General features: G+C 35.9%; 1 protein-coding gene across 1 annotated transcript in view; it reads left to right on the forward strand.

Moving 5' to 3' along the window:
* Positions 1-12,045, forward strand: part of kita (KIT proto-oncogene, receptor tyrosine kinase a) — a 68,177-nt gene that overhangs the window by 51,938 nt on the left and 4,194 nt on the right. The window contains exons 15-19 of the mRNA XM_039751210.1: positions 4,488-4,600; positions 6,421-6,548; positions 6,773-6,895; positions 7,192-7,303; positions 7,481-7,580. Of these exons, the coding sequence (XP_039607144.1) occupies positions 4,488-4,600; positions 6,421-6,548; positions 6,773-6,895; positions 7,192-7,303; positions 7,481-7,580 (576 nt within the window). The remainder of the gene's footprint in view (positions 1-4,487; positions 4,601-6,420; positions 6,549-6,772; positions 6,896-7,191; positions 7,304-7,480; positions 7,581-12,045) is intronic.

A 12,045-nucleotide genomic window follows, 5' to 3' on the forward strand; every position in this document is an offset into this window, starting at 1 on the left:
ATCAGCTAAAAATGTGCAGTATTTCCAAAGTTATTTCATGTTATATTGATTTTCAAATGATATTCTGTTTGCAAATTACATGCTCTTGCCTAATGAATGAAATACTGTATCCAGCGTAATTTTTTTAGTAACACTTTAGGTACTGCAGAATGCATCTATGACTCATTTACCAATATGTAACAAGAATATGCATTTGTTTGGGTCTTCTTTGTTTATTAATCTCTGTGGTACTAGGGTGTTATACCGTGTTAGCCATTATGAATGTAGAGAAAAGCCAAGCAAAATTACACCTTTTATTGACTAATTAAAAAGATTACAATATGCAAGCTTTTGAGGCAACTCAGTCCCCTTCTTCAGGCATGATGTAATTGCCTGAAGAAGGGGCTAGAGTTGCCTCGAAAGCTTGCATATTGTGATATTTTTGTTAGCCAATAAAAGGTGTCATTTTGCTTGGCTTTTCTCTTTATTCATCTCTGTAATATAACCTCACAGTACTTCATTTTGGAGTAGCCTGTAGTGGCTTAACTGAGGCACATTTCACTTGATATTACTTATTTAGTATAATTTTATAAGTGTTATGAAGACAAAAGAAGCCTTTGTTAATGCCTTGTTATTTGAGTAAATGAGTAATTGATGCCTTTTTGCAGTACCTAAAGTGTTACCTATTTTTTATATAAATAGTATGCTATACAGAAGGATTCGATCATTGGAATATAGTATGATACTTGATTTATTATCATCCACTTTCACTTGGTTCTGAAACAAGAAACATAAATTACTATAACAACCATAAAAGGCTTAAACCTAAAATTGGCCTGTTTTAGACCACAAGAGCTTTTTTTTTCACTTCTACAATCAGTACTGTAGAATATGTCTTTTAGGTTTCAGATCAAATATTATTTACTTTCTAATGCTAGAGAAAATAATGACTTTGGATATTCACTCTTACCTAGTACTTGTACCATCTCGTAATGATCTTGTAGCAGAACATCATTCAAAAATGACTCGAGGTCTAGTTCATCTTTGACATTGACAACAGGAGAAAATATTGCCATCTAGGAGTGAACCACAATGTTATTGATAGAATGAACAGTTTAACATGGGCAAGGTCTGCCAGTAAGTTCAGTTGAGGTTGTAGTCCTAACTGAGTCCATGCCTCAAAGGTCCATCATTAAGTAGTATAGTGCTGGTTTACTATATGCAGCAGTCATTCAGGGAAAAGCTTCATCAAACCTATTGGGCATTCGTGCCCATCCTCCTACTCACACTGCACAGGCTGTAGAAGCTGCTCTGCAATCCTGTGTTCTTGAACAGATGCCACACCCACCCTGTCCTTCACACCTAACCAGATGGAACTCCATCTGTTTTCCTAATCTGAATGTTATGCCAGTGATGAAAACTTCAAATCAGCTACAGAAGGGTTGTTGCATAAGCCAACCAAACGTTTTATTTGAGTGATATAAAAAAGCTCTATGAATGTTGTGATGTGTGCATGTTGAAAAATCAAACTTGGTTTTCCTGGCATTTCTCATGAAAGATCAGGCTCAAAACATTTTTATCACCATTTGTTTTTGACTGTTATGTTTATGTATAGAACCTTGCAAAATATTCAGACCATTGACTATTTCCCAAAATTGAATGAATAGCCAATCCAATATTGAAATTTTGTTCAGCCGTCACTAATGTGTAACATCCACATGGATGATACAACAACAACCATTTTGCCCCATTACACTTACCACACATTAGCTGTTAGTCAGTGAAAGGGTCGAGATAGTTAGCCAATTAGAGACGGGGGTAATTAGGGCCCAGAAAGGCTAGGCCATGGTGGGCAGTTTAGCCAGGACATTGGGATTTACCCTACTTTTTACGAAACATACCCAGGGGTGTTTTATGAGCACAGAGAGGAAAGACCTCGATTTTAGGTCTCATTGAAGGACGGCACCATTTTTACAGCACAATGTCCACAATACTGCATAGGGCATTGAGATTCACACTCGGACCACAAGTTAAGCTGCCCTGCTGACCTTGCCAACACCTCTTCAAACAGCCACCCAATCTTTTCCTGGTTGTTCTCCCATTCAAGTACAGGCTGGGCCTGAACATATTTAGCTTCAGGTGGATTACCTGTTGTGATGTGCATGAGTCTAAATATGAGGTAGAATCAGAAATCTACAGTATAATATAGTAAAAAAACAAGCCATACAAATTCAGGAAAGATTTCATTACACATACACCCTTACACACACACACACCATTTATTCATGTAGAAGTTTCTTTTACATGGCATTAAAGTCATGTGTAAGTACATATATTACATATACGCCTTGATGTCTTTCCAGCTGCAAGGCAGAGCTAAGAATGTCTGAGCTTCTAATCAAAATGACATGAAAATAATATTTAACATTCTACAGTATTTACATATTAGGGTTTAAATTAGAACTAGTGATGAGCAAACCCTGCTGAATTTGCTTTGCCTAGAGCTTGGGGAAACTGCAGAAATGTTCTGTAACTTTGCATTAAAGTCACTGTGGAAGGAGAAACTGAACTAGTTTTGAGTGGATTATAATAGTGTGATAGTCTTTAAAGGGTCACTGAGGGCTAGGAAATTGACTGCCAGCTATGCTGGATCGATTATTGTGGCCAAATGCTGACTTGAGTTGTGAGGCAGCCATGCTTACCACTGCACCACTATGCCTCCCTGAAAGAAAATGAGAGAATTCAGTATCTGGGGTGTGTGTACAATACAAGTCAGTTCATTTACATGAAGTTAACATAAGAGGCTAAATCAGCCATTGTCTTGTTTCTAAGGTAAGAGTTATGTTGTCTTGCCCTTTTGGCAAAGGCCAAGTGAATGTTTCCTGTTTAAGTCATTTAATTTGATATGCAGTCAAACCAGCAATAGAAAATATAGTCATAGTTTTTAATTTGGTGTCCAGAGGAATATATATACTGTTTTATCATGGAAAGATAGCCTCGGGTACTGTAGGTAAAGTTTTACATGGTTTAGAAACAGAATTAATATATAACTGAAAACTAAACAGATACCTGTCCTTTTTTTGCTTTTAGTTTGGTTTCTGACTATACTTAGACTGTATATAAAAATAACCTTTTAAAGGAAGTTTAATTAGTATGCAGTTCATTTTTATATCCACTCTTAACACAGAGTGTGCATTACTCAGAACAAAACATATTTCGTACTTGTGAATAAAAGCATTTTAGTGTGTTATTTTTTTAATTTATCCAAGGCACAGTCTTATGTCAAATAACAGAAAGAATGTTAGCATGCAACAACCATGTGCTTTATTGCTATTGACTACGCTTCCCCTGGTTATAAAATGAAATACATCCTAACATATAATAATGAAAACACATAAGATAGCCTTTTACCCTCAACAAATGTTACATCGTTTTTGAAAATAACCATAGTGACAGATTACCATGTAACCCTATTTAAATGCAGTGAGCTATCCCATGCTCTGTACTTTTTGTTGGAAAATTCTACATGTTTAATAACTAAAGAAAGGAAAGTATTTTTTTAGTGTCATTTACTTTTTCCAAGTATAGTTCCAGTGGTTTTTACTCAAGCCATGCCAACTTCAAATTTAAAAAAGACAAATGAAGTAGATTGAAAATAAGTTAATTGTTTGCAGTTCCTGAAGGAAATGAAAAAAGTCAGAGTAATAGTAGACAAACATCTGTCCATCTTCCTGCTCCTCTGTTAGAGAGGAAATGGTTGGAAGGGTGCTTTTCAGCAAGCTGTAATAGTTTCCTTTGTATTTGTGGTGTAAAACAATTCAGTAAGTTAATGAACCAAAAGAATTCTTTATAACATTTTTAATTACAGTATTTAGTAGATTTTTTGCATGTTTATGTTCCTTATTCTATAGATTTTCATCAGAGGTAATGGAAACATACTTCCTAATTATTGCTACAACAATGAACATGTTTTTTTAATGCTGTGCCATATTACAGTACTTGGCAGTAGAATTTAATGCATTGAGAATATGCATGGTCATTACTACATATAATTTAGTGCTTTATATTATGTCTATAAGTAAAAAATTCTGGTTGAGTATTCAGAAAAATGTTTAATTTAAACTAATATACAAAAGAAATGTATGGGAAGTGATCATTACTTGTGTTACATGAATTGAAAAGAGCTGATCCAGACTGTCATTTGTAATTTTAAAGACCTTTTAATGAACCATGAGCCAATTTCTTAGGACATTTGTTTTGACTGAAAAATACTGCTGGAATCATAGTTTTTGCCTCTTAGTATATAACGTTTTTTGTCCTTAGATGTAAATATTTAGATCAGTCCATTGTCATTAATAACTTTTTTGTTTATTATTAACACAGTGTGTGATAAATGAATTGCAATAACTTTTATGTAACAGTATTTGAATGCTTCTGTGTTGTCTGTCATACTTTAAAAGTCTCTCCTTGTAGTCCATTAAGGTGCTAATTATTTAATTTGCTTTCAGATCCTCAGGCTACACTGATGATGCTAAAAATGGCTACATGACAATGAAACCAGGTGTTACAGTTACAACACCTCAGATTCCTGTCCTAGACAAGAGGCGGTCTATAAGAAAAGGTAAAGAAGAGGAAGTGTTGATAAATTTAGTTTTATAAGAGATGTAGAGATAGCTTATATTCACAAGTAAACATACATATTTGCTCCAAATTCAGATAAACATAACTAAATCAGTAGTATGTAAAAACAGGCTCTAAGGACCTTACAAATTAAAACAGTAACTTTAACATTTATTTATTCCATTATAGTGTTGCAAAGAGACAAAATGTGTCATAACAACTATACAATTAAGGGAGGAACTAGCCCTGAATGAGACATCAGCTATTGCAGAGCACACTTACATACATACCCATAATCAATCACATCTATCCAATTTAAGCTAACATGTACTGTACAGTTCCAGGATATAGGAGGAGAATGGGTTGTTCAAATTATGCAACAGTCTTGAAATTGAACCCATATCTAAGGAGTTGATAGGTAACATTGCTATTTACTAGGAGTTTCAGATTTCCCCAATAAAATTGAAAAAGCCAACATGCATAAGGAAAAACCCTGGAGTTGACAGCTATTATCACTTTACCATGTGAAAGTAATTGTCTTTGTTTATACTACTGACCGGACAATACCCAAAAAAAAGTCTGTGAAAGAGGTAGAACATGAAGACTCCTTACATACAATGCTTGTACTTTAAAAAACATCTCCTGCAATTGACTCAAAATCACTTTCCCCCCACATAACAATGTCACATATGTGTAACATGCATGAAAGTTTAACACAGTTGCTAAATCATTATGAAGCTATCTGGCTTTTACATCTTTTTTTGAAAATTCAAAAGGATATTTTGAAGATATTTTTTATTCTACCAAAGCTGACTTTTCAGAAAAATATTTTAATCTAAGCACATTTTGCTTAGATTGTATATGAAAGTCTTTTTAGATAATTCCTTTGATCAATTACAAAATCCACAATTTCAATACAGACATAACCAATAAATAACTTTATTTGCTCAATAACTGTTAAATCATTGGGGTTTTGTTTTTTTTTTATTTTTATTTTTTTCAAGGTCCTCTTCTGTTTATGCTATGTTTTATCTACTGTACCTTATATGGCTTTTTTTGCATTACAGTGCAATATCATAAGAGATTTAAAATCAGAATACACAGGTATTCCGGACAAATATTCCTTCAGGTTAGATGAATGGCTGGTAGAATTCTTCTCCTTTGTTCTCATCTGCTGGCTTTACCCTGCCTGTCAAATAGATTGGCCTCTGACCAGGTCATAGAAAGGAACCAGTTTAAGAAGACGTTTTGCTGTTTTTTTAAGATTTTTACCCATTAATCTGAAACGTTCAATACTTGAAATGTCTTTCTGAACTCATTTCACTTTACTGAGTTTCAAACAGCTTCTGATTTGTGTGAGGGTGAAAGTTACAATTGTCTGTTAGTGGAGCTATATTAGCTGACCCACTAAGGATGTCTGATGTGCCTATTTAGTTTTTTCAAATAAATCTGAATAATGATGGCCTTTTTTGCAATTAAAGAAGCAAGTCAAATGTGATCCAGTTTATTACACTTTTAACCAGTCTGATACTTCCTTATAATACTAACCTTTAATTTGCTTTTTGAAAGTTTTGTTTTTCATTGAACTTCTCTTGTATCTTAAAATGAATACCATCAACATAAGCTCAACCACATTGTTATTGCACTGGTTTGTAAGATGTGTTAAGTATTCAGCATTACATTTATTTAATATTTAGATTTAATATTCAAAACATAATTGCTTCCACTGAGTTTTTATAGCTGGAATTCATAAGCCAAACAGTGAAGAAAGTGTAATTCTAACTGTTTTGCTGTTCTTATATTTTTGTGTGTGCTACTTAGGATCCTGCAGTGATAATGACATTCTGAATGAAATACTGCAAGAAGATACAATGGCTTTGGACACTGAAGATCTTTTAAGTTTTTCCTATCAAGTTGCAAAAGGAATGAGTTTTCTTGCTTCCAAAAATGTAAGTTGTGCTGATAGAGTATTATTACCTTGCTTTAAACTTTAATTGCATGCACTGCAAATTTAAACTGTTATTGGTCCTGTTAACTTTTAATGTTAATTCCTTCATTAAAATACAGTGAATCATACAGTTTAATTCAAAACCTAGCATTCTTATGTCATGTCATTTTTACTTACTGGTTATGTGTCTAGCTAACTATCTTAATAATACTTGTACTTGTATAGTGTATCCACAGGGATCTTGCAGCTAGAAATATCCTTCTTACAGAGGGAAGAGTGGCCAAAATTTGTGATTTTGGTTTGGCTCGGGACATTAAAAATGACTCCAACTACGTAGTTAAAGGAAATGTAAGTGTCTCCTTAAAATATGTAAAATATAACTCTTTAATTGTACATACTGTCTTGCCTGTATTGTATAATTTAGTTATTTTGAAAGATTTAAAGTATAATTTTAATTTGTTTTGTTATACATTGGGATAGTCTTCATTATATTTTGAAGAACAGATATTAGTGTGACTTGGTAATATTAACACTTGTTTTTACATAAATGATAATGTCTCTTGCTAACTGATTTGGTACAATTAAAATTTTATTTTCCTTTTAGAGGCTTTCATTTGCTTATTTCCTATTATTGGTGATTCTAGGCACGTCTACCTGTAAAATGGATGGCACCAGAGAGTATTTTTGATTGTGTGTACACATTTGAAAGTGACGTTTGGTCTTATGGTATATTACTCTGGGAAATATTCTCTTTAGGTACGTACTTGGAATTTTTTTTTTCAGATATGTTATAAAGAAGCATTAACTTTTTTGTTTTATTGCTTTAATTTACCCAAAGTCTTTCTTGGGTTAGAGTATGTTATGTTATTTTATACTATTTTATGTTTTGCTATATATTAATTTAATAAAGTGCCATTTATTTAATGAGAACAGGAAGCAGCCCTTACCCAGGAATGCCTGTTGATTCAAAGTTCTACAAAATGATCAAGGAAGGCTATAGGATGGTTGGCCCTGAATTTGCCCCTGCTGAAATGTAAGTTAAATAAAGCATTTTTTGCACAAGTTTGAGTTGAAGAAATCAAAAACTAATCAATATGAATATTTTATCTTGCTATGTTTAGATTAATTATTTTATGCCAGTAGTTTTAGTCATGTATGTGCACTTTTAAGTTTGCAGTTAACTAGTATGCCATGCGAAACAGTGCTTCTGTGATTATTAATAATGTCATTTTTTCAGTCTTCCTGTTTATTTAATAAAAAATAGAATAACATTTTATAAATTGGTTTTGCTATTATTTAGATTATAACTAACTCTATAACTTTAGATTTAACTCACAACCTTGGATCTCAGTAAAGAGTTATAGCTGTCCCATAACTAGCTTGCACACCAGATGGTTTAAGTTACACAAACGAGATTGCAAGGAGAGAACCACACACCCATGTTTACAGTAATAAAAGCACTTCATACAGACCAGCCCTACTATTTACAAAACTTCAGTGATTAATCACTAGTACAGTGCTTGAGCTACAGCTGACATACAGACACCTTTGTAAATTCATGGCCCACGCCTGCCACCAATTTTTAGATATCATTTTGGACCTGCAGTTGTCTAATACATTATGCATACAAGAAAACAGAGGGCCATCTGTTTTATACAGTATACTATATCTTAATAGTTTGGTAAAGAGTACAAGACAATCAGCTCATGACAGGAATTAAGTTGTTATGTACATAGTGAAAAATAAAACAATATTTTTTAGAAACACATTGTCTACTTATTAACCTGTTTGACTGACTAGACATTTTTCAAGTATGCTTTAAATATGAATAAAAAACAATTAGAACTACACATTCTTAAGGAAAAACATCTTTTTCCCTTGTCTTTTTTCCTTTTTCAGCAAAAAATATTAGGGGGGCTATACTGTTGTTTTGAAATACAAATTTTTAAAAGTTTTATTTGATGCTGTGAATCAAACAAAGAAATTGTCACACTTGAAGTAGATTTTTACATGCATCAATTTATCTTGAACTTAAAAATATATTTTGAAACTACATAATGGGGAGGAAGAGTTACAATAGAATACCACAGAATAACCCTAATACAGTGTATGTTTCAAGTTACCATTACCAGTATGCAATGTAAAGGAGAATGCAATGGTGATTTGTTCTTAACTCAAAAAAACAAAAATAAGAAATTTTCCATAATACTAGCTTCTTAATGTTGCTTTTTGGTTTCTGTATATTGAAATTGCTGTCAAGGAACTTCTTATTGGCATACTTGTCAGTGTGTTGTGAGATAAGAATCTCTATATATAATTCATTAAGGCAAGACAACCATGGAAAGCATGCCAGAAGGGGCGTGGATTCACTAAGCCGGCGACAAGTGAGACACCTATGGCGCACGCAGGAAGGAGCCACGCCCACCAACTCCAAGACCATTGGATACGACGACAACTCACTGAGCCACACCCACCAACTCGGACGCGATGACACAGAAAAACCAGCGTCATTTATATTCGTCTGTCGTAGAGGTCACATGCAGCTCCGACCCAGGTTGACTGTTAATAGAGGCATGTTTCTCGCGGAGGTGAATCGCCATATGCCGCGTGTAACACTGTTTGCGAGGGGTATCCCATGGGATCCTTAAAACGTTCCTTTACAACTGAGGTTAAAACACAATGAAGTGAGCAGTCTTTAAAAAACGAGTTTTCGGTTACGACGCACGACCGCGTGCACTATAGCAAACTGTTTTACACACTACATACAGCAATTCGCATCCGCGACAAACATGCGTCTTCTTAGATACTCCTGCACTTTGTACACACCCCCCTCCCACCGTGGTCGGGTGTCTTGGTGGATTATATATAGAAAGGCAGCCAAAACCGCACAGAGCAATGAAAAGTCTACGTGAGTCACAGGTGCATCTGGACTGTACAAAGACTCGAGTGACGAGTTGGAGGTGGGCACATGAGCAGGCAGTGTATACTGAACGAGAAACCAACAGACTAGCATGACGGAGGGAGCGGAGTGGATGTCCTTCTCCTCTCCTCCCGTTCCGCCCTGAGCGCCGCACGGACGATTGTGTGTTGGTTTGTTCCGTGCATTGGTTAAAACCCAATGAAGGAAGCAGTCTTTAAAAACCAATAAGCCCTGTGCATCTGTTTCATTACCGTCTCACCTGCTTCACCAATGCAGGCCCCGCAACAGGCGATCTGGCGGCATCATTCCCATGACCCGCCAGGCAGCCAACCGGGTAACCAAAGTCTTTGGGTTCAGGGGGGAGTATGGTTACAAAGCTGAAACTTAAAGGAATTGACGGAAGGGCACCACCAGGTGTGGAGCCTTTCGCTTCATTTGACTCAACACAGGAAACCTCACCCGGCCCGGACACGGACAGGATTGACAGATTGATAGCTCTTTCTCAATTCTGTGGGTGGTGGTGCATGGCAGTTCTTAGTTGGTGGAGCGATTTGGCTGGTTATTTCCAAAACGAACGAGACTCCCGCCTGCTAAATAGTTACACGACCCAACAGCGGTCGGCGTCCAAATTCTTAGAGGGACAAGTGGCTTTCAGCCACGTGAGATTGAGCATTAACAGGTCTGTGATGCACTTGTATGCCCGGTACTGCATGTGCGCTACACTGAATGGATCAACGTGTGTCTACCCGGCTTGGGTAAGCCGTTGAACCCCATTTGTGATGGAGACCGTGGCTTCCAATTGTTCCCCACAAACGAGAAATTCCCAGTGCGTGCGGGTCATACGCTCGCACTGATTACATCCCTGCCCTTTGTAAAGCCCCCATGGTCGGGTGACTTGGTGGATTATATATAAAAAATAAGCAGCCGGAACCGCAAAGAACAATGAAAAATCAACGTGGAAACCGACCGAGGCGGTGTTTGGAAAATTAACAGTCAACGTGACTCACAGGTGCGTGTGGACTGTACACAGACGAAAGCGACTCAGGTAGGGAGTTGGGGCGGCACATAAGCGGCAGTGCGTACTGAACGAGCGCTGTTCAACCCCGTCCTTCGCTTTGGAAGGAGAAAGCGCAACGGCGCTCCTCCGGTTTTCAGTCACGGACAATTGTATGTTGGTTCGTAGCGTGCATTGTTGCAGTGTTACTTTTCTTGGTGGTTTATTAAATTACGGATTTTTCAAATGTTTATTTTTTCCTCTGTGCTTAAAAATCATTTAAAAAGCGGCCTGATTATGCAGCGTATGCTACGCCGCGGGTTAGCTAGTAGCAAGATATTGCCAAGAGTGGGGCACCCTTAGGATGATACAAGGCAAGTGGAGGTTCTTCAGGAGACTCTGGGGGGAAAGAGAACCACTCAGACAGCAGGAAAGATCCAGGGTGGGGACATTGTTAACATTATTACAGGACACTAGAGAGCAGGAAAACAGAGACCAAGTAGTATTCCATAGGTGGAAAAATGTAATATTCCTCTATGACACTAGAATTAGGAAACCTATCAATGGATGCCTGATATTTTAAGGTTGAACAAGAATCCAGTGGAGGTAGACTTGAGGCCATGTCCTATGAAAGTGTGCAAATTAAAAGAGTGCTATTGTTTTGTATGGTAAAATACTTGTGTTATAGGTAGCACAGTAACTCAAGGACTATCATTGCTGCTCCACTCTGTAACACTTGCATGTTTTCTGTAGGAGAGATTTATTCACATAGTCCAAATATATACAGGTAGATTGATATGTATCTGTAATACCTTTTTACAAGGTCCTTTTAACATAACGTTTCAACTGGGACGTGCCCAATAAAATCAAATGCTGATATACTGACTGATATTTGGTTGCTAATGGAGTGATTATATACTTAACATTTAATTTTTTATAATAAAACATGTGTATACTATGTATTATAAATACATTTTTACACTCTGAAATTACCTATAAAATGTTACTTACAGTGAAATTGCTTCAATATATATTTGCTTAGTTAGAAATGAGAGAGAGACTAATATAATATTTAATGTATAGCTATTTATAATCTGAATATCTGTGATTCATGCAGTTTGCTTTTGTCCTGATGAGTTCAAACCCTCTATGGATATTGTGGTCATAAGATATATGATTCAATACACTTGAACATTTGTTTGAAAGTTTGTATATTTCTACGCTACATTTCACAAATGTGCCCAAATATTTCTTCCATTCATTTGAGCATCTAAAATTATTGGGGTATAGAGCAAAAATGCTCCTAAATGGAACAATTTTGCTCCTTAAAATACAAGAACAGGGGGAAAAAATAACACCATAAGTAAACATGGAATTATCAGTGATTGATTGTGATTGATTGTGAATGACTGACTATTGTACTGAAACTGCTTTCCACTTAACCTGCCTTCACATGCTGAATGTGAAAACACCCTGTAAAGCACTATGTTATTGTATGAATACCTACTGCAAAACCTTCTGCATACATGAAAGATAACACCACCAACAACATAACTACCCATCTCTATTAAAAGGGTCAGTTTA

The sequence above is a fragment of the Polypterus senegalus genome, chromosome 4, assembly GCF_016835505.1.
Source record: "Polypterus senegalus isolate Bchr_013 chromosome 4, ASM1683550v1, whole genome shotgun sequence".
In the NCBI taxonomy this organism is placed as follows: Eukaryota; Metazoa; Chordata; class Cladistia; order Polypteriformes; family Polypteridae; genus Polypterus; species Polypterus senegalus.